The following is a 27,275-nucleotide window of genomic DNA, read 5'->3' on the forward strand; positions in this document are numbered from 1 at the left end:
AAATATGCTTTCTTCTGTAATATTCCATGAATTCAAAGTACAAGGAAAAGTTAAAAAAAGAAAGACAAATCTGTACTGAAGTGCAAGGCCAGTATTTTAAAGAATTCAGAATGACCACTAGGTCCTTGGCGGGTGAGACATATATTCATGCATGGCCAAACCAAGTCTGTTATTGCTTGAAGTGTGGCTTCTGCTTTTTAATTAAAATTTTTTTTTCATCTAATTGATGCTCAATGAAAATACTTTATTTAGAAACCTATGAATTTTTTGGATCTCTTAATTGAAAATGCTATACTGGTCTTGACTTAGAAGGAAACTATTGATATTTTGCAAACACTTGTTCTATAGACCATATGAGTTCCAATATTTCATCTTTTTTTTTAAAATAAATAAATTTATTTATTTTTTGCTATGTTGGCTCTTTGTTGCTGCACACAGGCTTACTCTAGTTGCAGAGAGCAGGGGCTACTCTTCGTTGTGGTGCGTGGGCTTCTCATTGCGGTGGCTTCTCTTGTTTTGGAGCACAGGCTCTAGGCGCGCGGGCTCGGCAGTTGTGGCACGTGGACTCTATAGAGTGCAGGTTCAGTAGTTGTGGCACGTGGGCTTCAGTAGTTGTGGCATGGAGGCTCAGTCGTTGTGGCTCGCGGGCTCTAGAGCACAGGCTCAGTAGTTGTGGTGAATAGGCTTAGTTGCTTCGCAACATGTGGGATCTTCCCGGACCAGGGCTCGAACCCATGTCCCCTGCATTGCAGGCGGATTCTTAACCACTGTGCCACCAGGGAAGTCCCCAGTATTTCATCTTTTATTCATGGGAAATCTTCTGAGACTATTTTACCTTTTCTTGAGCCATAAATAATTTATTTTCACAGTTTGTGCCAGTGACTGGTATTCTTGAGAACCATATGATATTCATGATATTAGAAAGCTTTCCAAGCACTGTGCTGTTGCTTTTATTAGCTGGTTGTACTCACTTTCTGGTGATTTTTACAGATTGTGTTGCATCTACGCAGATTTTTGTTTTCCTATGTTTGCCTATTACTGTGTTTCTAGTGTGTGTGCTTGGAAGAGGCAGCAGGAGCTTCCTTTATTGAAAATGTCCAGTTTTATTATATTTTTGATACAACTTAATTATGGAAATCTAGTAATGAGCTTTTTTGCCCAGATGCTCTCAGTGCTGGCAAGGGAAAAGAAATGATTCTCGGGAGTCTAATGTTTTGTTTCCTTTTTCTTTGTGTGTCTGAGGATTAAGTGGTTAGTAAAGCTTTCTACAGACGTATTATGAAATTTAGGCAAGTATTTTGGTTTTAAAGAGGATTTTCCCCCACAATTATAACATTTAAACTCTTAGTTTCCTTCTTAAAACCTTGTCTATTTTCTAAGGAGACTTACTTTTATATCATTCTATTTTCAGTGTAATACAGTAGAAAATTAAATGCTAAAAGTTGAAACATTCAGTGCTATTTACAAATGGCCTGCAATCTGTCCGCCGTTTTTTCCGGTGAAGTCGGAGAAAGATCTAGAGTGATCTGAGAATTGAGGTGACATGGGAGCCCTGTGGAAAATAATCAAGTACATGAAGGCTGCTGTCTGATAACTCCTGGGAGAGGAGCATCACACTGAAGGTGTCCCCTGTCACTCCTCCCTCTCTCCTTTCCTTCAGCAGTACTGAGTCATCTGTCCTACTGCTTTCTTAGGGATAAGAAATGGGAAAGTCCCTTAGGAGGGGTAAGAACGTGGCTCACCTAGCATCTTTGTTGTGGGGCAGCTTCTCTCAATAGCGAGGGCATCTCTACTTGTCAGAGCTCTCAAAGACCAAGCTTGGTCCCTTGGAAGGCAAAGTCCATCTTATGTCGTTAGGAACCTTAAGGAACTTCAGAGAGTATAAGTTAGGGTTTCATTGTCCCCACCACATTCTGTTCCCTGTAGGGCTAACCCCAAACAAAAGAGAGCTTATTTTAACAATTGTTTAGAAATCATTTATAATGGCTTTGAGCTTTGTTACAAAGAATCTCTTAATTGTTGGAAAGGTTAGTAGTTACAGCCTTATGGCTGTTGTGTTCTATCAGATGTGTCTGTTTTTATGCTACTACCATACTGTTTTGTTTACTATAGCTTTATAATATAGATGGCAATCAGGAAATGTTAAGATAGCTATTATCAAAAAGGCAAGAGATAACAAGTATTGGTGAGGATGTTGGTGGGAATGTAAATTGGTGCAGCCACTATGGAAAACAGCATGGAAGTTCCTCAAGAAATAAAAAGAACTACCATATGGTCCAGCAATCCCACTTCTGTGTGTATATCCAAAGAAAATGAAATCAGTATCTCGAAGAGATATCTGCACCCCCATATTCATTACAGCATTATTCACAATAGCCAAGATAGGGAAACAACCTAATGGATGAAGAAAATGTGGTATTGGGCTTCCCTGGTGGCACAGTGGTTGAGAATCTGCCTGCTAATGCAGGGGACATGGGTTCGAGCCCTGGTCTGGGAGGATCCCACATGCTGCGGAGCAGCTAGGCCCATGCACCACAACTACTGAGCCTGTGCGTCTGGAGCCTGTGCTCCACAACAAGAGAGGCCGCGAAAGTGAGAGGCCCGCGCACCGCAATGGAGAGTGGCCCCCTCTTGCCACAACTAGAGAAAGCCCTCGCACAGAAACAAAGACCCAACACAGCAAAAATTAATTAATTAACTCCTACCCCCAACATCTTCCAAAAAAAAAAAAAGAAAAAGAAAATGTGGTATTTATATGTATATAATGGAATATTATCAGCCATAAAAAAGAAAGAAATTCTGTTATTTTTGACAAAATGGGTGAACCTGAAGGACATTATGCTAAGTGAAATAAGCCAGAGAAAGATAAATACTGTATGATCTCACTTATTTGTGAAATCTAAAAAAGTTAAACTCATAGAACCAGAGAGTAGAACAGTGGTTTCCAGGGATTGGCGTGGGGTGGTAAATGCAGAGATGTTGATAAAAGGGTACAAACTTTAAGTTGTAAGATGAGTAAGTTCTGGGGATGTAATATACAGCATGGTGACTATTGTTAATAATACTGTATTACATACTTGAAATTTACTAAGATAATAGATCTTACGTGTTCTTACATATATACCCACACAATGGTAAGTATATAAAGTGATGAACTTGAGTTAATGAACTTGATTCTGGAAATCATTTCATAACATATATGTATATTAAATCATCACATTGTACACCTTTAAAAAAATCATGTTGCCCAACTTAAACATGTACAATTTTTATTTGTCAGTCCCACCTCAGTAAAGCTGGCAGAGGTGGCGGGAGAAGCCTACCCCTGCAATTAAAATGTTTGTTTCCTTCATATTTAGGCGTTTTTCCCTCCAACATTGATTACCCAGGACAGCAGTACTACTTTAATAGTTTAGGTAAGTACTGTGTTTCGTTTAATATATTTAAACTTATATTTTCAAATGATAGTGTTTGCTACTGTAGAGCTACTTTAAAATAATACTTTATGCCTTTGGAGAGTACTTCACACATTATATACTTGTGCCTCTAACATGCACGGAAGCTAGATGGAGGGGTCACCCGGGGAGCACATGTGGGCGCGTTGTTAGGGAAGGCTAGGGAAGGAGGGAACTCTGGTGTGAAAATACTGTATGATTGGTTTGAGGTCTCTCAGACGTGGTTAGAGTCATAGTAGACCCAGATCCCTTGATTCTCAGCCTAAGAGACCATTCTGCTGGCTAAGTGTTAGAAGTTAGGTTCAGATATATATATACAGTTCTCCACGGTCCACGCCACCTACATATTCAGAAAGAATCATGCTTGCCCTAAGAGGCTAATATAGGCATTCCTCTAATAGTTAATACCATGTGACTTAAAGAGGAGAATGTATTTTTTCTAGATATCTTTGTAAATAGATAGAAAGGACTTCCTGTTGAAGCATATGACGTGTTTTAGGCTAAAGTTCTTACATTCCAGCCTGGGGAAGCTGCACTGCAATATCCTGGATCAATACCAGCAGATAGGTGTCCGAGAAGCCGTAGGCTCTGGGAGCAGTGGGTGGCTTTATTGTCCTGCCCATCGAGAATTGCTGCAGCTTAAATCTGGGGTCAGCAGCCTTTCCTGTAAAGGGCCAGATAGCTACTGTTTGAGGTTCTAAAGGCTTTGTTGACCATATGGTCTCTGTCTCAACTAGTCAACCTGTGTCGTAGCATGAAAGCAACCATAGACTATTCATAAGCAAATGTGCATATTTGTGTTCCACTAAGACCTTATTTACAAAAACAGGCAGTGGGTTGTACTTGGACTATAAGTTGTAGCTTTATATACACGGTGCTTTTGCTTTATTTTCCCATACAGGTTCTTAGCCTCAGTCTGGTTTACTCAGTAGCACTTTGTAAGTGGTCCATTGTGCCCGTGTCAGACTAACCACTATGGGAGAGAAAGAAATAGCTATAGTCCCTGTCTCAGTATTTAACCAGGAGTGAGAATGTAGGTGCCATACATTTAAAAAGGTGAAACAGTAGAAATGAAAAGGACTAACTAGGATATAGAAAGTAGAATGGTGAACTGTGGAGTGGGGTGGTACACAATAAGGCAATGATAGCTAATAATGACATTTGTTGAGTTTTTACTAAAATGTCTCCTTCCAGTAACTACCCCCTGCACTGTTCTGGTTTCATTTCTGTCACCATAGATTAATTTGCCTGAGCCTGAACTTCATATAAATCTACTCATTTACTAAGTACTCTTTTGTATCTGGCTTTTGTTATTCAACCTTATTTTTTATGATCCATATATGTTGTTGTATGTATCAGTAGTTATTCTTTTTTACTGCTGAATGGTATTTTATTGTTTCAATATGCCACAGATTTTCTGGATATCATTTTTTTAATAATTTCTAATTTATTTCTCTTGTTGTTAGGGAACACACTCAGTGTAGTTTAATCCTTTTACTTTAATGAGGCTTTCTTTTGGCCCAGTGTATGGTCTCTCCTGGTGAATGTACCATGTGCCCTTGAAAAGAATGTGTGTTCTGCCATTGTTGAAAGTAGTACTCTACACATATCAATTAAGTTAAGACGGTTTATAGTCTTGTTTATATTTTCTGGGTCTTTACTGGGTTTTGTATCTAATTTTTTATCATGTATTTTGTCTTTCACTAAATTTGGAAGGGTTTCAGATACAATTTCTATAAGTATTTTTTTCTCCACCTATCTGCTGCTCCTCTCAAGGCTTTAATGACATGAATTTTAGACATTTTAATAATGTCCCTCAAGCTCCTCAGGCTCTTATTTATTTCTTTCGATCTTTTCCCCTCTGTTCTTCATATTGGATAGCTTTTATTGATTTATCTTCAAGTTCACTGACTCCTTTCTCTGTCATCTCCATTCTGCTATTGAACCTAGCGAACCTATCCAGTGACTTTTTTTTTTAATAATGTAATTTTAGTTCTAAAATTTCCATTTGGTTCTTTTTTTAGTGTCTGTGTCTCTGATGAAAACTCTGTCTGTGCATTTCAGGAGTGCACCTTATCTTATAGAGCACAGTTATTGTATATCTTTAAAATCCGTCTAATAATCCCAACATCTGAGTCCTATTTTGTGGCTGGCACCTGCTGATTGTCTTTTTCTCCTGAGAATTGGTCACATTCTTCTGTTTTGTTTTGGTTTTGTATGCCTGGTAAATTTCTCTTCTATCTGAACGTTCTGACCTTTATTGTGAGATTTTAGATTCTGTTAAAATCCTCTGCAGAATGTTGATTTTTGTTTGTTTGACCAAGCAGTCAACCTGGTTAGGTTTAGAGCACAAATTCTGTTTTTCTTTCTGTGGGTGGTGGGTTCCAGTGTCAGTTCAGTTTTCAAATCCTTTACTATACTATTTGGGCCTATCCCATTCATGTACCACTCATGAGATGATCTGATACTTGTGTAGTTAAGTTATGTGGTAGTTCAGTTTTCCCAGTCTTTGCTTCCTTTATTCCCTTGGGTCTGTTCACTGCATGCATAGCTCAGGGATGGGCCCAGGGCTTATTCGGTTGATCTGCAGAAATAGAAGGTTCTTCTGTGCAGATCCAAATTTCCAGGTAGTATCATTTTTCTCCTGCCTCAAGAGCTATCTTAACCATTTCCTCTAGTGCAGGTCTCTTGGTAATCAATTCTTCTAGCTTTTGTCTTACTAAAGAAAGAATATCCTCTCGCATCTGATTTTCACCTACACCAATGTTAGACTACTTCATGTTGTCCCACAAGTCTCTGAGGCTCTGTTTATGTTGTTTGATGTGTGTGGGCTTCAGTTTGGATAGTGTCTGTGGCTGTGTGTTCAAGCTCTGTGATCTTTCTTCCACAATGTCGAATTTGCTTTCAATCCCATCTAGTGAATTTTTCCTCTCAGATACTCTCTTTTTTAGTTCTGGAAGTTCCATTTAGTTCCCTTTTATATCCTCCATTTCTCTTCTCATTCAATTCATGTTTTTATTTATTTAAATCATGGGCATAGTTATAATGGCTATCCTAAAGTCCTTGACTGCTAATTCTGTCTTATCTGTATATTTTTTGCATCTGCTTCATTAGACTGATTTTTTTCCTGGTCACAATTTTTTTTTTTTTTATCTTGTGAGTTTTGATTGGATGCTAGACATTGTGTATTTTGTGGTATTGAGTGCGAGAGTCTCTTTTCTTTTAAAGAAAACTGGACTTTGTTCTGGCACACAGTTAAGTTTCCTGATGATTAGTTTGATCCTTCTGGGGCTTATTCTTTAATTCTTGAGGGTGGGTCTAAAGTAACTTTTATTCTAGGGTTAATTCTGTGCTGTGGCTGAGATGTTATTTTTGTGGGATCTCTCCTGAATGCCCTTTGTTCAGCAGGGACTCTGCTCTGGCTGGTTGGAATGCAAAGGTCTCCCAGCCCTGCCTGAGCTCTGGGAATTGTTCAGTTTATAGCTCTCAGGCATCCTTTGCCTGGTCTCATGGAATTTCACACTCATGGCTTAATATTCAACAACATCTCCAGGCGACCCCATGGAGATTTCTGGAGGTTTTGCTATGCACGTAGTTTTCTCCTTTGCCGTACTCTGCCCTGCAAATTCCAGCTCAACTCAGGGAGCCTGCTGCATCTGACTGTGTTCACGCTCCCTGCACCACCGTCTGGAAAGTGCCTCCAGGCTCATTTCCTTTATTTCCTTTCTCTCAAGATTCAAAATCTTGTACTGCCAATTGTACAATGTCTAAAAACATTTGTTTCATATATTTTCTCCAGTCTTCTACTTAAGATTAAGTAGAAGGGCTAGGCCAGTCCCAGTTACTCCTTCCTGGCAGAGGTAGAAGTTCAGTTCAGCGATATTAATGTAGTGCAGTCGGGGCTCAGCCTGGAAGGAAGGAGCAGGGCTGTAGTCACTGGAGGTTTTACCCAGAAGAAGTGGGGTGCTGTGTCTTGATGAGTAAGTAGAAGTTAAGGAAAGCCATGAAAGGAAAGGGCTCTTCAGTCCTTTATGAAAAAGCCTGTCTGGGATTATCCAGAATGTACTGGAGTGCCACTGAACAATTTATTCAGTAGAGTGACCCTGTGGGAGTTATAGTGAAGATACGTTTTTGGTGTAGTTCTAAAGGCTCGGAGCACGGTTGTCCCTCCTGGCTGTTTGTATGAATCACCTGAGGCGCTTTTACAACATGTCCATGCCTTGAATTCAACCCACGCCAATTAAGTTAGAATAGGGATAGAGACAGGGACTTTGACTTTCTTTTTTAAAGCTTCCCAGGTGATTCTAACGGGTTCAGGAACGAAAACCATAGGCTTAGGTGATTGGCTTGGGGACTACCGAGATGAATGCTGTTGCTGCCCAAAGAGGCTTTACTCTGAGGCTTTCGCTGATGATGATCTGGATGCTTCAAATCCTAGAAACGTGGTCTTGGTGTAGGAGAGGAACGGTTGCTGGACAATGCAGGCTCACCTGCTTCTGTCTGTGGACTCACCCGAGGAGAGGAGGTGCGATGATTAGTTGTCAACGAAGCTGATGTAGTCGTTTGGAAGAGCATTGGGTTCTTTTGGTTGTTTGTTATGGAGGCCAGTTTACACTGACTTAAGTATAAGAAGAGGCTTCTCGGCCTATGTGACTAGGAAGAGGTGAATTGTACAGGAAGACCATTTTGGTTCTGTCTCCCATTGTGATTTCTCTCTTCCTGTTGACCTTGTTCTCTCCAGTAGGCAGAGGACGTGGCTCCTAATACCTCAGAGTTGCTAGAGGAAAAGGAGCTTGTCTCCTGGTTCATTTTTTAAACCTCCAAAAGAAACAAGAATGTTCCTCTGGATGAAAAGAGTAATAATAACATACTTGTGCACAGACATGACTTGAACTATCATAGATTACCTAGTCCTAATATCTTGTGTGACAGCTGGGAACTGAGGTTTAGAAATGTTAAGTAATTTGGCTAAGGTCATATCGGTAGTTAGTTACAGAACTAGGACTAAAAATGCAAGTCACTGATTCCTAGCTGCTGCTTTTTCTATTGTACAGGGATATGAGATGGACATTCTACTGATTTAACCTTACAAATTAGGGAAGTTTCCCGTATTGACTTTTCTTTCATCTTTTTTGAACTTATTTAAAAAAAAGGAAAAAAAAACGGAAACCTGCAAAGAGCCTCCTTAATATGAAAGAGGCATAAGCACAGCAGACACATAGGCCAGAGAATTAAAGGCAAAAATAAAAGCCCCTTTCGCCTTTCTTTCTTATTCCCTGTAAGATTACCATATTTATATTTCTTCCGCTGAAGTGATTGGATTTCTTCAAAGGCAGAGCTACGTAAGGCCCGGTGGCCATGCTAATGGTCATCTAGGGAACTTTTATGAGAGCATATGTATCTCTTACAAGTAATGATTTATTCTTAATATGGCCATCCTTAGCTGGAAAAGTCTTTATAGGTCAGAGAACCTCATGAATGTTTAAAAAGCTGTTACCAATTTTTCTAATCTCGGTGGTGTTTCTTGATCTCTTCTGCTGTGAAATTCTGGTATGTGTATAAGGAACAGATGGAGTAGTTTATAGAATAATGATAACCAGAATTTCTTTTATTACGGAGCCAAAGTATATAACTACAAAAAAATATTAAACTAGTATTCATTGCAGGATATAATTTAAACTTTTTTATCTTAAGTGTTTGATTGTTAGGTTTTTCCAGCCATGTTTATTACGAAGATTTAAAAACATCTGATTGGGCCAGTGGAACAGCTGTAGAAAATTTTTGATCCTAGGAGACTTGTTCTCATTATAATAGATATTGATGGGATTTTCGGTCCTGTTGATGATTTATGACTGATGATATAGAACCTTTAACCACACTAGTCTTTTTGACTTAAGGCATTAAAACTTTCCCTTTCTCTCTCCCCATGTTTTGTCTCACAAGTACCAAATTAGATTTTATAATATTCAGATGTTTAGAGTTGTAGGCTTATATTTTGTTAAGGCACTGCTCGGTTGTATTTTAAAAGAAATACACGAAGAAAGATGTTTTTCTCTATCAAGAAAATGTTGCCTCAAATTGTAGCAAATTTACCTGTCAATTGAAACTCTATAGATGTATGTCGTATTTCCGGTATCTGCATAGATAGCTCTTCAGAGCTGTGGGGTTACTTTGGATTTTGAACGAGCTGCATATTTTTGAGGGTAGAAAGGTAGAAATGCTGCTTAGACCTTCTGTAACAAAATGACTTTCCACAGGGATTTGAAAGTGGTAATGAGCCATATGGGAAAGTGCCCAATGTGCTTTTTGTGTTGCAATAAAATAATTGGCACTCTTAGGGAATTGGGCAGTCTCTCTATTCAGGCATTGCTGAAGCATCCTGTGGTATTCAGCGACTTATCCATAAATATTCTATTATGTTTTGGAATGGTTGCCCCTTTCTTTTATTCTTTGTGAAGTAGATACATTTATTGTGTTTTGACCATTTGCCCTTATAGAAAAGGTTTTTTTTGGGGGGGTTATTTTTTGTTTGTTTTTTGGCTTTTTTGGTGAGAAGCATAGAAAGCAAGATTTGTAGCAGTGCCACAGTCGTCTTTATCTCAGGCTGTGAACCTTGCTGGTGGGTGTCCCCAACACAGTAGTGGGAGCTGGATTCTTCTGACTGTTCTATTGCGTAGAGACCAATTTGAGGAAGAGTGTCCTTATTAAAAATTGTGTCCAGATCCCATTTCAGTCCTAAATCCTTCAGTATACTTATATCCTTATCCTGATTCAAATATCATAATGTTTATATTCTGACATGGGAAACATGTGAGAGAGAATATGGAAGTTGCGTTATAGGAGGTATTTAGTAAATGCCCACTCATTTTTACTACATTAGAAGAAAAGATTAGCCCCCGAAATCCTGAACAATTTTATTTAATGTTTGTTTAAATCATTCATGTCTGTGACTTTCAAGGACATTAAATAAAATAGTACCAACATAGAAGATTTTGTAATAGATGATAAATAGAAGAGTATTGTAGTAATCAGTAAGAGTGAGCAAAGGCTCTGAATAGACTGTTCTCCAGAGCAGATATACAAATGGTTAATAAGCACATGAAGAGATGCTCAACATCATTAGTCATCAAAAACCACAGTGAGATACCACTTCACACCCATTAGGATGGCTATAATTAAAAAGACAGATAATAACAAGTGTTGGTGAAGATGTGGAGAAATATGAACCCATATATGTTGCTTGTGTGAATATAAAATTGTGTAACTGCTTTGGAAAACATTCTGGTGGTTCCAAATGGTTAAATATAGAATTACCATATGACTCAGCAATTCCACTCTTAGGTATGTACCCAAGAGAAATGAAAACATATGTCCAAATAACAACTTGTATGCAGATGTTTATAGAAGCATTATTCACAATAGTCAAAAGGCAGAAATAACCCAGATGTCATCAGTTGATGAGTGAGTAAACAAAATGTGATATATTTCTACAATGGAGTATTACTTGGCCATGAAAAAGAATGAAATACTGATTCATGCTGCAACATGGATGAACCATGAAAACATTATGCTGAATGAAATAAGCCATACACAAAACACCACATATTATATGATTCTGTTTATAAAATTGTCCAGAATGGGCATAGCTACAGAGATAGAAAGTAGATTAGTGGTTATTTAGGGCTAGGAAGGTCAGAGGGTGATAGCTAAAAGGGTACAGATTTCTTTTGGGGGTGATAGATATGTTCTAAAATTGATTATGGTATTGATGGCACAACTCTTATGAATATACTGAAAGCCGTTGAGTTATATGCTTTAAATTGATGGATTATATAGTATGTCAGTTATATCTCATGAAAGTTGTAAAAACATACCAATAGACACAAATACTTTATATGACAAATATTTATGTAAACACATATATTATCAGCTGAAACTAGTGTGTTTTATTGTCATTTCACTTTTTATTTGAAAATAAAGACTTTTAGAGTGCCTGAAAGCTTTTTATGGGAAATTAACAGTTTTCATTTTAATCTCATATATTAGGAAAGCATTTTTTTCATAACCAACACAAAAGTAAATTTTAAAATAGCCTCAAGACCAATTATCAAAAATTCTGAATATGAAATTTCAATTAACCAGGTCTACCCTACAGTGTTCCCCTTGTTGGCTTGATTTTTTTTTTCTTTAGTCTTTTTAAAGCAATAAGAAGCTTAAACTCAGGCATGTGCTATGGTGGGTGATATGGAGACATATGACACAAGACTTGTGAAGGGTAGAAATTTTCATCAATAATAAGAAGCACATTAATTAAACATTTGAAACATCATCTTCAAAGGGTGTGATCATGGAAGGAGAGAAGGGAAAAAAATCAAACATACTTCTCTCTCATTATACCAGAATTAGATTGGTACTCGTCTGTGGGGAAAAATAATATCTTCCAAACAAATTCCATGAAAGTGGTGATTAAAGAAAAATGTAAGGAATAAACTCAAACGGACTTGAAAAGTTCGATGGAAGTACCTTGCAAAAGTCAACTTTGCCCTTTATTAATGGTATGTCGAAGTTTGATTCTTAAAGCATTATTTAATGACCAGGTTGTCTCTTCTCTCATTTAATCTTGCAACCAGTTTCTCGGAAGTGCTAGTAATAGAAACTATGATCTCTGACTTAGGATTCTAATTAGAGAGACACTGGCTTGTATTTCTCAATGTAGTTATCAGCATCTGAAGTATCATACCTAGCACAGAAGCCCGGCAGAATGTGTGTTAAATATTGGTCTGCCTCTCATTGTTTGGAGCCACCAGACAGTGAGGCTTTATCAGCTATCAGTTCAACCATTCCCTTGACTCCAGCCAGGACTTCACTGAAAATACTCCAAGTATTCAGTAGCTGTAAACTGAAAGAATCCACTCCATATGTCAATAGCCCATTCCAGTCCCCTCTCCAGTACTGCTCACGTCTTCAAACTATCTTCTTATATAAAATAAGTAACTAATAAGAACCTACTGTACAGCACAGGGAACTCTACTCAATACTCTGTAATAACCTAATGGAAAAAGAATCTAAAAAAGAGTGGATATGTGTATATGTGTAACTGATTCACTTTGCTGTGCACCTGAAACTGACACAACATTGTAAATCAACTAGACTCCAGTAAAAATTGATTTAAAAAAATAAACATCTTCTTCGTCTTCAGCACATAAGGACTCATTCATAGCCAGTCCCGTGTTCGGCCTTGTGACTACAACAGTGACGGGACAGTCATCGCCCGCCTTCGTGGAGGCATTCTCCATCCATTGGTCATCTTTTCTTATTTTGAGGATTATCACTGTAGTCAAAAGAATGACATAAATTATTCTATTGTCTTTGCTAACAAAATAGGAAGTATGAAAAGAATAGTCCATGGCAACATTCCATAACTTTTTCATTGTGCCTGTAGGCTACTCTGGATATCAGGATTATTACCCACGTGGCAGGCCAGGTCACCCTGAAGAAGTACCCAGGAACTTTGACGCGTATACAGCGGGACTGAGTGAAGAGGAGCAGCTGGAGAGAGCGCTAAGAGCCAGCCTCCGGGACCAAGGTAGGAGTTTGGCGCCCTTCACTTTATTTTAAAGTACATACCTTACGTGGTGAGATGTCTGAAAAAGGACTATTTGTAGCAAATTAAACTTTAAATAGTTCATAAAAGGGATATGTAGATGAAAAACTGTGTGCAGCTCCTGATCACAAAGAATGGGGTGTGATGCCGTATGCCTAGCAGCTTAAGCTAATACGGTGCCAGACCAGGTGTGTACTGTTAAAGTGGTTCTCTTTATAGGTCTGCTGCCCTCAGGGCTTTGTCATTAAAGTCAAGGAACTTAAAAAAAAAAAATTCTTAGGTGCATGAAAGAAGGGGTTTACTGTGAAATTCATATCTGTAAAGTAGGCTATATATCGCTGTGTATCAAATTGTTGGCCGCAAGCCTTCCTCAAAATCACATGAACAGCTTGATAAGAATTCAAACTCGGGGTTCCACCGCAGGCCTGCTGAACCAGTCTTCCTGTGGGCAGAGACTAGGCATTTGTATTCTTAACCAACTTTCCAGAAGATCCTTTTACAAACTGATATATGAAAACCGCTGTATTTATTTTGCCATATTTGTTCCGGGGTTTGGCTTATGAGTTTGGGTTTTACCGTTTTTAAAGAGCAGTAAAAATCATCTATTCATTCAATAGACATTTATTAAGGTCTTACTGTGTTTCATGTACTGTGATAAAGAATACAGGAAGGTTAAAAAATGGAATCTCCCCCCACCACCCAAGGTTCACAATCTGTGGTAGGGGAAATGCATGCTAGATGCCATAAGTAACCATAATGTCAGGTACCTAGGAGAGGCTTAGGCCAATTGCTAGAGGCAATTGCTAGAGGCAGTGCCGCCTCACAGGAGAGGCGGCATTCGAGTTGGGCCTTCAAGAATGTGTAGGGTTTGCAGAGATGCGGAAGGTCCTTCCGGGCAGGAATCGGTATGTGCTCAGACACAAGCAAGCGGGGTGGTCATCCCACCTCCACTTTCGAGTGGAGCATTAAGAGAAGAAGGGGAAGAAGAGTGAGCAGCTAGGCTGGGGCCTGATCACAGAGGTCCTAGCATTAAATAGGCCACGTGGAAAATGGATCTGCTATATGATGTGAATGCCAGTAAGAGTTCTGCACAGGGGAGCCATGAGATCAGACCTGTGTATGTGAATCGGCAGCAGTCATTTCACGAACAAGAATTGAGCACCTCCGGCGGGGGGGTACCAGGCATCACACCAGATGATGGGAATACATAAGTTGTGACTACTTGGTGTCTGAATTGAGGGAATACGGTCTTAGCAGCAGCAGTGTGCGTGGAGGGGGTGACCTAGGAAACGGGGAGGAAGAGAGAAATTAGTACTTGTCAGGTGAAGAGTATCAGAACTGTGGTCTATCAGTTGTCTGTTACTGGTTAAAATCACCCTGCCACCCATGGCTTAGAACAATACACATTTCTTCTTGCTCCTGTGTGTACGGGTCCACCGGGCCAGGCTTCCGTGACCTCGGCTGGTGTGCTGAGGTGTCTGCAGTGGTCATCTGAGGCTGGCTGCTCTAGGGTGACCTCCTTCACGTGCCTGACTGACTGTTGTCTGATGCGATGGTGGAGACTGGGCCGTACATGACTTATCCTCCAGCAGGCCAGCCCAGGCTCATTCACAAGGCCTCAGCACGAGGGTTCCAAGGGAGAGTGTGGAAACAAGTGAGACTTAGGCTGATGCCTTGTCGGTTCCGCTGTATTTTGTTACTGAAGCAAAGTCATGAGACCAGACAGGATTCATGGGATAGGGAAATAGCCTCCATCTCTTCATGGGAGGAGCTGCAGAGTCACGTGGCTGCACAGAAGGAGAGGTGGATAACTGGGGCCATTCTTGGAATCACTAGATTCAGTGGACTACTGGTATTACAATCACTGCAAGCATGCCTTAGCCTTGGAATCCTGACCTCCGGGGGCAGGGCCCCAGAGGCTGTACTTTAACCAATTCTCAAGGTTAGTCCTGTACGCACAGCTGCTTAATCACGCCCAGGTGAGACATGAAATATTACTGGAGGTTAGGATATTATGTATTTAATTTAATTTGGAACAAGCCATAATCTTAACAGAACTGTGGTCTGATTTGTTATCTTGGATTGTCCATTGCACGTAAATACGATATGCTCTCTTGGATGTAAATCTTAGAAATACAGTAGGAATGTTATCATTGATAAATATATTAATCCCAGTCTACCACACACAAAAAAAAGTTAAGTAAGTCAGGGCAAACCTACTAATCATGGACTTTGTACAAAACTTTATTTAGTACCACAAAGGGACAACAGGAGGGAATTTTTTGGAGTGATGGAATTATTCTGTATCTTGGTTGTTGTGATGGATACACAACTCTGCATTTGTCAAAACTCACCTAACTATATCCCACAAAGGGTACATTTTCCTAAAAAGGAATTTTAAAAGAAGTAAATAAAAATTAACAAGAAACCAATGAAATAACTGGTAGCCTTGCAAAGATCATCAAGCACCGTAAACCACTAGTTAAAAGGTTGTTTAGAAACCGGACGTTGTATAACTGATTCACTTTGCTGTACACCTGAAGCTAACACAACATTGTAAATCAGCTATACTCCAATACAAATTTAAAAAAGAAACGGGACATTCACATGGTGATAAAGTATCACCTCATAGAGGACATGCTAATAGGAGCGGGAAACAGAGATTTGACAATCACCACCTGAATCCAGCGATCAAACGTGGCGGCATTGTTGGTGGGAGGGCCTGATACTGTGTGTCTCCTGATATGACGCCATGTGAGGAACACAGCACCGTCTATGACATATTCTTACTAAAAATGTTTAGCCTGACTCTAATTAAGTCTTCCAATGTAAGGGGTCCATATATAGGAAATACATGGAATAGAGGAATAAGTTGAGAAATCAGATAAAACGTGAGGTTTCTACAATTCAGTGAGACTGGTCTCCTGCGGGGGCGGGGGGGAAGAGTATCATAAAAAAAGCAGGATGTGATTTTATATTAAAAAGAAATAACAAGCAAATATAACATGAGAACCTTGAAAAACTGGTTCTTATAAAAGAAAAATTTTGAGGAAATAGGAGAATTTTGTATTTGGACTAGATATTAGATGTTATTTGGGAAATTAACTTTCTTTGGTATTATGGATAAGTAGCAGAAGGTCCCTGATTCTTGGGAGATACACACTGAAGTATTTAGAAGCAAAATAATATGTCTGCAACTTTCAATTTTTAGCCGAAACAACTCTCTCTGCTCTCTCCTTTCCTGTCTCTCTCATTCTTTCACTCACTCACTTCCCCCCTTCATAAGTTCTACATTCAAATAAGTTTGGGAAACTGCAAACTATACCCCCTTGAAGATCCAGAATGGTACTATTATACTGACGATTCTAATTAGTTCTACAATTAAGAAACCAATTTATTAAATTAATGTTTTCCAAACTTATTTGACCACAGAATTTCATTTTCAGTGGATGTTTTTAAGAGCATATGGAACTAGTTCCAATGAAACTGATCTGAAGAGACTCCTTGAAGTGCATTATACAGTAACAGGTGACAGCAAAGGAAATAGCTTTGCAAATTGTTTATATTAATTTCAATTTTATTTTCCTTAAAACACTTCATGACTGTCTTATTAAGAGTGAGAAACCAAGGAGACATTTTTTTAAATGGCCTTTATTACTTTTTAGCCTTTTTTTCTGGTGGAAAAATATTTGGTTTGAGTTTATTTTATAAAAGTTGGCCATATGATATGTACTATTTTGAACCTTACTTTTTTTTCATTCAGTATTATGTTGTAATCATTTTTTCACACCACTAAAATTTTTTGAACATACAATTCCTCCATATATTTATATATTTTCTTAAACTTATACCTAAGTCTTTCTTTCTTTCTTTCTTTCTTTCTTTCTTTTTTTCTTTCTTTCTGCAGGGAGAGGTATGCTATTAAAAATAGTATTTTTTATTCTATATTTGTAGAGATTATTATATACTTTTTCTTCTTTAGTCTATTGACATACTAAATTATTTTGATTTTCAAACTTGAAGCAGGTTTGTATTCTCAGGATAAATCTCACCTGGTTTTGATATTTTATGGACCATCCTGGTGAAAATGCCACGTGCACCTGAAAAGAATGTGTGTTCTGCTCTAGTTGGGTGGCGTGTTTTACGAACGTTAGTTAGATTAATTGAGTTGATGGTGTTGCCCAGATCTTCTGGTCCCTGTGGATTATCTGTCTACTTGTTCTACTGAGTACTGTGAGTATTGTGAACTATATAGAATTACTGTGAGTAATGCTGAGAAGGTACTGTATGGTCCCCTCAGTGTAGCAAAGACTGCGAAGTCCTCTAATGTTACCTTGTTTTTAGGGTGGGGGCTGATTTGCCAGAGTGCCTCTCAATGTCCGCTTGAACTTCAGTTGTAAGTCTTTGTGCTGCAGCTGGGATAGGTACTCCATCCCCTCCGTCGCCCCTCCCCCGGTGGCACACTGCTATTACTTGTTAACCTGTGCTTTTTAGTTTGGTGGTGGAGACCAGTGCCTGGGGGTGCCCTGATTAAGCCTTAGTCCACGCAGTCACTGTGTCCCTCGGTTTGGAGGTGTGGCCTTCTCAGTATCCCTGCCCCTCTCCCCCAGTTTAGACGTTTTTTTTTTTTTTTCCTCCTCTTCCCTTCTCTAAGCTGCAGGAGGTTTTCACCATTTCCTTAAGGGAAACTTGGCTTTCGCCTTTCTCCCAGGCATTTAAGTCTTTTGTTCCTTAGGGACGATAGGGAAGAAGGATCTAGGCAGCCTTTCATGCAGACCTTTCCTGCAGTGGCTGCTGTTCTTTCCCTCAGGACTGTGCCAGGAATGACAGAGGACAAAGGACACTTTCTCTGGGCTCACATATGCCTTTTGCAAGGGCCACATGAGGTCCTGAGAAGAGCCTGAAAGTGGGTGTGAATTCCTTTGTACTGCATCTCCCAATATGTTCCGTGTTATATATTCTATGAATAGAATCTTGCTAGCTCACACTCAGCCTTTAGCAGTTTAACAGTTTTGGCTGGATTCTTTTTATTAGTGTCCAGCAGAGCCTGTCCTACGTAAGCAAGTGTTCCTATGCTGTTTTAGACTTCTGTCTAGTTGGCTGCCCTACTGCCTCAGCTTTCTGTTGGGTTCAGGAAAAGGTATTGATTTGCAGATTGTCCAGCATTCATGTTTATTATAAGGATAGTAGTGATGCTTTTTCCTGTTTTCTACATCCTCAGTTTGAATCTGTCATTTACTAGACATAATCTGTCTAGTAATTTATTTATTGGTTTTTTAAAAAAAATGTGATCATTCCCTCATGAAGTAGGTAGAATCTATAGTCCTTTTCTAAAAGGCTAGGTAAATGCTTAATTCTTTCTCTTTGATTCCCAGTTTTCAGAGTAAGAAGTTAGTGTAATAGTCATCAATAATACTGAGATTTGAAAGAGCCAACTAATAGAAGTTCATTTGGTAGAATGCCAGTCCAGCAAGAGACATCCAGCACCAATTAGTTTCTTTAGTTCAATATATTGGAAGAGTAAATTAGAGAATCAAGGTAACAACTTTTTTAACCTCAGAATTTGCTGTGGTCATATTTCTTAATAGTACCTGGCCATAACTATAAGTCCTAAAGCTCATGCCAGGAATAATAATACCAAAGTAGCCTTTGTAGAAGAAATATCGAAATTCCTATTATTTCAAGAAGCTTGCACATTTACTACCATTAACAGAAATCTTGTCTTGTTCTGTTGGCAGTCTCAGTTCTTATAAACGAATCCAAGAGGCAGCTGATACCACAATAATAGAAAAATTTTGGACGAGAGCCATCTCCTTTCTTTGAGTCAAAAGGCAGATGCCAGCTAGGAACATTAGCTCATTGCATTTTCCTCTCCCCTCTCCCCCACGTCCTTCCATGTATAATTTGTGCCCTTTATTATTATTTTTTTTTAAATAGCCTGCCACCAAGTTCAGCAGGTGGCTGGGTACAAAGCTGTGTCCTTTTCAACTTCTATCTGCCAGTCCGGAGCATGTGTACTGGTTAAAACTGGAAATCCTCGTGACATGTGGAGTAACGTGTGCTTCTTTTCTTAGACTCTTCTGAAAGGCAAATGGCCACAATCACACTTTGGCTCTCTTGTGAAAATCAAGCAGAGTTGTCACCCACTCCCCACATTGTACAGTTGGGGTTGCTGGCTAGCCATATGTGAAGCTGTGGTGGGACATACGACAAAGGTCTTGGCTTCAGAATGAAACTGGTTGCTGCTTTGTCTCTAAGTCTTTACATGTAAAATTACCAGGAGAGCCATATTGGAAAAGAGTATCTGGGTTCCGAATTAATATCTAGGGCTTTTATTATTAAAAGATCACTTGACAACATCTTTGAATCCTGTTTATAGGCATATATGTTCATAGGGGCCAATTCAGATACGTTTGAAATAAAAAGCAGAAAGAGAATTTATTTTAACTGTGTTGTATATTTTGCTTTTTATTGAGGCTACACCAAGGTAAATAAAAATGACATCTGTCTTGTTTCTTTATTGTTGTATGAAAAATTTTGAAAAAAATGGAACAAATTATGTACATGTTCTTTTAATCTTTCATCGTGTGGTACAAAGAGAAAAGGATGGGAATTCAGTGGTCTGAGCTTCAGTCCTGGAATATCAGTGCGCTAACTTTACTTGAGGTGTGAGTCACTGAATCTGATCAGACCTTTGTTTTATTATTATTTTTTATAATAGGAGAGTTGAACTGGGTCCTCTTCAAAGCTTCTTCCTCTTCCATTCTGTGGTAATGGACTGAGCAGGACGGGTGTAGCTAGAAAGACATGCGGATATTGAGAAATGTCAGGAATATTGGCGAGTGTCTGTCATCTAGGTCTCAGGGCTGACGGATGAAAGATCATTTCTGGAAGATAAATTCACACAACTGTCTAAGGCAGATCTAAATGGATAAATACATGCATTTGATGGTGGTATCTGCGTCAGTTGCATGATTATTTGAGCCTTCACTGGCCCAGTGCAGGCATAATGCAGTTGGCGATTTTTAACATATGCAAATGATCACGGCCGGCCTGCTTGGCTTTGCAGGCGTGTTGCAGGCCAGGACAGAGAGGTACAGCTCATTCCATGTGACCACTTCTTTTTTTTTAAGTAATTTGGTGTGTTTTCCCCCAGGAAAACGTTCTCTGTAATGAAAAAGCGCCATCTGCCAGATTCCCTAAAAGCAGTTTCATTGCAGAACACTTCCTTTGGATTATAGGTTCTTACTCCCTTCTCTCTACATTGGAGATATTCATTTCAGTGAGTAAAGTTTGATATTTGAGACTGTATCTAGATGTGAAATTGTGCATGTAAAGAAATGTAAATACATGATGTTTCAAACCTGCAAAAGAACATGTGAATATATCCCAGTCAGGAAAAGAAATAATAAAATAAGTGGACCAGAGTTCTGTTTAGGTCCCTATGGGGAAGGAGCAGGCTTCTGTGGAGGTTTTATACCTAAAAAGATTAACTGTAGCTCAGCCGCTGCTAAAATAATAAAGATAATGATACATGAAATTGAAACATATTTGAGAAATTAACACTAATAGTTCTATGTGAATTTATAATTTTTCCTCCGGCTACCTAACCCCACAATCACCATTTCTTGAAAGGGATCATTCAGATGCTAATGAGTAGATTTAGCAATGAAAGTATACACAAACCTCTAATGAATTAATTCCACCTACCCACGTCCCCTTCATCTTCCCCCACACGTGGACCCTGTTTCGTGGGCTACCAAGTCTTGATGGTTTCGGAAATACTACCTTGCACGCTCATCATGTTGCTCTGGATCATTATTCATTCTGTTCCTCAGGAAATCCCAGTTGGAGCCCCTTGTTTGTATACAGTATTGTTAAGCACTGCAGGTACGGAAATGAGTCAGTCTTGTTCTTTGCTGTCAAACCAAAAACATCGTTCTTTCTGCTGAACGACAGGAGATTTTAGTGACTGACTGACTTCGCTTCAGCTACCCAATATATATTAGATTTAGGAAAGAGATACAGTAGCTTTTGAAATGAGCTGATCACTTTATTTACCCGTCTATGAAATTCTCTGCTTCAGCAACTATGATTCCCTAAGTTATGTAAGAATTTTAGAGAATATCAAGTTTACTCATATGATGATTTGGGTACTCAGGTCATCTATACAATTTTTAATCTTGAAGTTATTGAGGTGTTTATTCAGTGTTTCATAAGATCAAACTTAATTGGAGAAAACTATTAATATAGGTGTGATTAAGAAACTCATCATTTCATAAAATGTTTTAATTAGGAAGAGAGATGTCAAATAGTGCGTTAAAATTATAGTGGATTTTACATTCTTATTAATCAAACAATTGAGGGTGTGAAGGTTCTAATTCTCTGTGTCTGTACTAAAATATGAAACCAAACAAAACAGTATCTATTTTTTTTTTGAGCTGAAGGCCCAGACTTTGAGACTTTATTTCATAGACTCAGTAGTTGATATTTTCAGTGAATAAAATTTTATTCTTTTTTATTTGAACCTTTCTAATTCCTTTCTAAGCATGGTAAGTACAGATAACATATACCACCTAACTTTAGCATATAATTTTAAGCACATAACTGCAGTCTTGGGGAGGGACCTATTGTTTTGATCCTTTGCTTAATTTACTTAAATTACTTTTTAAAGTAGATAATGTAGAATGAGACAAGGCTGGACCATTTTCAAACATAACTGGCACTGAGAGTGACCTTAGAGGTCAGCATATCTGACACCTGATCTTACTCAATGAGGAAACAGACTCGGAGAAGTCAAGAGACTTAATATCCCATCATTTATATCTATGGCCCAATTATTGTGGACGGTGTCCTGCCCTGGGGATGCTGTTGTGATGTAGGTTGGGTTCCCCGGGCATGAAGAGCCTGGGGGTCAGGACCTTCCTGGAAGGTGCTAGATTGGATCCACATTTCCTTGGGCTCCTGTGTGTCCACCCTAGAGCAGAGCTGAACCCTGAATTAGCTTCCCCATCCGCCTTCCAGTCTGGCTGCAAATGGACTCTCAGCTTTCTCCTACCGCAGGGACAGAGTCCTCTGGCCTTCAGAAGGAAGGGGGGAGGCAGGTGATGACGCGTGTGAGACTGCTCTGATGTGCGTGTGCTAACACCTGTTAGATGCGTGCTGTGATTGCCGTGCGATTCTGCTTTTGTTTTGCCATGGGAATAGGCAGCACTCAGCTCCTTTTCTGGAAGTCCTCCCTGAATTCCAGATGTCCCGGGGTGGACGGTGCTGAGGGCCTGAGACAGGTGATGATGGGTCCCTGAACTCGGTTATTATGGTCTTTTAGAATTTGGATAAGCATTTGTCCTGCTGGTTATAAAAGCAGAACATATTCACGGTGGAAAATAATCAATACAAATCACCAAAAAGAAGACAAAAAGTGATCCATAACCCCACCACCCGGAGAAAAACCACATCACATTTGAGGTGTATCCTTGCAGCTACCCATAACACAGGCACCCAGAAGAAACCACGTAAATGTTTTGGTGAATTCTTTCCAGGTCAACAAGCAGTACCTCTTCCCTCGTGGTTACTGTGCTAGGAAGGTTCACATCCCCACACAGAACCCTACAAAATAAGCATTTGTAATTATAGCCATTGTTTTAGATTGGGAAATAGAAGCACAGAGAAATGAAATGGCTGGCCCGGGGTCACATTCTGAGTGGTAAACACCAGGCAAGAAGGCCAGACTTCTCTGTTCCTAGTCGGGGCCTCTTCAGAAAAAGCGCTTCTAGGCTGTCGTGAATTGTCAGTTATGGAAGAGACCAGCATGATCCTGTCTGTAGCCTTCCACATAGTCAGCCCGCGTGGCCGAGCTGGAGTTATGTTTGTGTTTTGGGAGGTGGATTGGCCATTACGATCATCCTGAAATCAGAACACTGAAAACTCTTTGGTAGGTGTGGTCACTATAGAACAGTCTTAGCTACGTTTAAAAAGACAGTATTACTTGTAGAATGACAATGACATTTCTCTTACTGTTGTCCTCACATGATTGGCTAAGTTCTTTTGTTTGGTTGGGTTGTCTTTTTCTTTAAGCAAAAATTCCTGACATTAATTAAAAATTGTGAAGTAAATAGTTTGTTTAGGGAAAGAATGCCCTTCTTACACAAGAAACTGGCATCTCAGGTACCTAATAGAACACACACCAAAAAAATGCTTCCTATAGACAATCATAAATAATCTGCTGGGCAGTGATTTGTTTCTACCAAAAATCATAGCGTATGAGTGTGAAAATACTGTTTTTACTCTGGACAATTAGTGACATTTGAATTAAGGATATTTGCGATGTTCATTTAAATAGGACTCAGTTTTTCTTCCGTGGCTTTCTTTTTAGAAAAGAAAAGATTCATAACAAAAAAGAATAAATGGGCTTGCACTAAGTGTGCTTCAAGACAGAATTTTATGTTGAGCCACCTATCAATGTTACACGTGAATCATTCACGTGAGAATTTTCACTGTCGTTTACTTAGCCTCTTGAATCTCACTCAGAGGTGCACGTGTTCATCCGTTTTGTTGTGTTGTTTTGCTAGTGAGAAAAATCAAGTCATGTGTTGGTTTCCATTTATTATAGAATCACAAATAGCTTTCAAAGTGGTCTAGTTTCATCACATGGCAGTTCTCCAAGGATTCAAAACTATTTATAATTCTGTTGAACTTCGTTATGGAGAGCCAGATGTGAGAGTCATGCATAATATATATTTATATATCTTCAAGCATCTCAATTAGGGACCAGCAATCTTCCTGTGTCACATCTGTGTTTTTTAAATCTACTTTTGTTGCAAGACAGGACCAAAATTGCACAGCGTTATTAAGATTACTATAAATATTAAGCTGATTAAAATTACATTGTAATCATCTGCTTTGGAAAACTCGCAAATGGCCTAATCATGCCCCAATAGGAAGTAGGTGAAATAAATCATGATCTAGAATAATACTTAGCCGCTAAAAATAGAAGCAGGTTCACAGTGAGTCAAATGAGCAGGATATAGCAGTAGTCTTAGTAGAAACTCATTTATTTTTGTAAGACCTAGTAAATGTACTATAAAAAAGATTGGAATAATATTTAGCAAAATGCCACTCATCCTTATTTCTCAGAAATAAGATTATGGTGACTTAACTTTCTTGTTTTGGCTTGACTCCATTTTCTAAAATGTCTGCAAAATCACGGAGAACCTTTATTAAGAAAAAATATGAAAACCTATGCATTGCTAAAAATATTTAATACTGACCTTCCTCTTCTTTTTTTTTTTTATTTTTTATTTTTTATGCTGTATGTGGGCCTCTCACTGTTGTGGCCTCTCCCTTTGCGGAGCACAGGCTCCGGACGCGAAGGCTCAGCGGCCATGGCTCACGGGCCCAGCCGCTCCGCGGCACGTGGGATCTTCCCGGACCGGGGCACGAACCCGTGTCCCCTGCATCGGCAGGCGGACTCTCAACCACTGTGCCACCAGGGAAGCCCTGACCTTCCTCTTCTTTGATATTCTCCACAGTGCCATCCCATTAAAGGCATCAGGTCATTTTTTGTAGAGAAATGCAGAGAAAACTGCACCTCACCCCTTCACCTCCAGCTTCTGTGGGCTACTTATGGTCTGTCAGTGTGTTGAGGGAGATTGCGCAGAGCCGAGCATCCAGACTAGGACCTCGACGTCCTGTCTCCACTTTTCCTGTTTGCTCATTGCCTTCTTTCCCTTCTCATCTCTACTCCAACCTTCCAGGCTAAAGGTATCATACACTTTGGGCAAGAAGACCAGTGGTTCCTATTACTGGTAGCTAGCTCTCCCCTGGCTGCTACAATGATTTCTTTCTTAAGGGTTCCAGAACACACTGGATCCTGTCTCAGTTTGAGGCTGCTTTAGTGCCATGGCACTAGGCATTTCCATTTGACTTTACAGTTTACAAAAGTTAAAGCAGCATACATTTTATCGAGTGCAGTCCTTTCAGACCTGTTCTGCTTCGTCTCACTGGAAGGTGTGAGGTGATTGACACTCAGAGGTTTGGGTCGCCAAGGAAAGGGGGAGTCTGGCATCCTTTCTGGGGAGTCTGGCATTGCTTTCATTGTCACCAGAAAGCAATGGGAGTTGACTCTGGAATCATTGTGTTCAGGATTCCCTGCAAATCAACCAAAACAACCCAAAACCCAGTCGTTTTTAATTTTCAGCTCAGTGAGACTAAAGGGAAACAGTTTGCTTTTGGCTCGGGTGACGCTGAAATAAAATGCAGCTGAGCCCACCGAGGTTAAGGGAGAATAAAGTGTTTCGCATAGGTGTCTTCTAAAAGAAGAGACATCTGTATGGAACACCTGCTGTCTTCATTATAACTTTAAATAAGCTGCGTCTCTGGGGGTTAGAAGGGCCCTTCTTTTGGCACACTGTGCTGTGACAAAGATAAACTTTAAGCCCCAAGTAGTTTACCATTGTGTAGAGGATGCTTTTTGGCGAGACGCATGGGGGTGAGGAGGGAAATGAGCCCCTGGCTTAGATAACTCAGGGCCAGCGAGGCCCGTTTTGAGCAGAGCTTTTGACACTATGACACTTGTCAGGTTGTGACAGTGTTTCCTTACCCCTTGGCAGCCCTAATTATTTGCTAATTATTATCGTCTTAATGTTTTATACATCAGGGAAGCATCGAGACAGTGCTTCTTGCTAAGTGGGCATAGCTGTTTCCTGGACTTCTGGGTTTCTTTGTATGCTTTGAGGAAGGGATCTGAACAGTCACTGTGCAGGCCTGTGTTGATGGCTTGTGTCTCTTATGATTCTGCTTATTATCACAGGACCAGATGGTCTTGCACATAGGCACAAGGGTGGGTAGAGGGAAAGAGCACCAAGGAATGCCTTTCTCGGAGAGCCTTTCAAACCAGTTGGCATTTGGGCAGTTTCCAGTCCAACCAAGAATGATTTCCATAAGCGGTAGCTGCGAAAACAACCTTGTGGCCCCAGAAGATAATATTTAATCAGCGATGTGGTTCATCTTATTAGCCTGAGGGGAAAATAACTCACCACCAAATTCTACCATATAATAGATGGGATTGTTTGAAACCCATATCAGAACGTCTGCTGTTTCCTAACTGTGCAAACCTAATGCTTTGTCCCCCTAAAGCAGCAGCAGTTGTACAGCTGCTGTGTACCCTCTCTTAGACCTTGACACCAGACAAGGGGACATCTTCAGAGTTAATGAGCAATTAGGATGTTCTTTCCTGTCAACTAACTGGCAGAATAATGAGATCAAATGAGCCCTGTCCTTAAAAACACCCAGACTTGTGTTTTCTAAAAAGGGTGTCTTTCTCTGCTGTTTTAGTTACATGAATAGACAAACAACTATTTAACATGGAAATAAATTAAATATCGCACCTACAGCAAACAGAAGAGAGAGGTATACAGACCGGATACTATTTATTCTAAACTCAGAATTCACAGGTTTTCCTCTTGAGTGACTGTAATGACGTCATAACATCTGCTATCACCTTAATTATCTTAAAGATTGGCAGGCAAATATTTAGGGAGTGAGCATCCTTTCTCATATGAATGAATGTATCATATCTAAGTTTGGGGCAATCGAGGTACTGATTCTAAATTTGAATTAGTGGGCTCCAGACCATGCGCCATCTAAGGATTTTGGTCTTTCCCTGAATGTGATGAGAAGTTAGTGAAGGGTGTGAACAAAGGGGCAAGGGAAGCAGAGAAAATGGGCAAAGGCCCTGAGATGAGAGGGTGGCCCATTGTAGGTACTGCGGTAGTTGTGGCTGCAATATATTTTTCATTGTCGGACCAGAGTGGCAAGATGGGTGGGAATCAGGTTGTGAAAGGCCCGGAATGTTGTGTTTAAGGGTTTTGTACTTGACCCTGGAAACAGGGGAAACCATTGAGACTTTTAAGTAGGGAGGGCAATAAGATGAAATCTGGATTTTAAGCTCACTCTGCTATGTGTGGGGACTGGGTTGCAGGGAGAGAGATGGAATTTGAGTGAGTTCCAGCACACCAGGCACCATTATAAGTGACATGTATGCATGTTTAGTGTGTGTGCATGTGTATGCACTTGAGTGTGTGTGTGCGTGTGTGTTCACTCAATCCAACAACCACCAATGCAGTGTTACTGTTTACCCATTTCAGAGAAGAGACTAAACCGAAGGAAGGCAAACTGAGGTCCCATAGCTAATAAGTGACAGGGCTGAGATTTGA

General features: G+C 39.7%; 1 protein-coding gene across 1 annotated transcript in view; it reads left to right on the plus strand.

Annotated features, from left to right (window-relative positions):
- The window catches only part of RHBDD1 (rhomboid domain containing 1), a 101,099-nt gene that overhangs the window by 39,298 nt on the left and 34,526 nt on the right, over positions 1–27,275 (plus strand). Inside the window, exons 4-5 of the mRNA XM_065880926.1 lie at positions 3,360–3,416; positions 12,898–13,041. Of these exons, the coding sequence (XP_065736998.1) occupies positions 3,360–3,416; positions 12,898–13,041 (201 nt within the window). The remainder of the gene's footprint in view (positions 1–3,359; positions 3,417–12,897; positions 13,042–27,275) is intronic.

Source organism: Phocoena phocoena, chromosome 7 (genome assembly GCF_963924675.1).
Source record: "Phocoena phocoena chromosome 7, mPhoPho1.1, whole genome shotgun sequence".
In the NCBI taxonomy this organism is placed as follows: domain Eukaryota; kingdom Metazoa; phylum Chordata; class Mammalia; order Artiodactyla; family Phocoenidae; genus Phocoena; species Phocoena phocoena.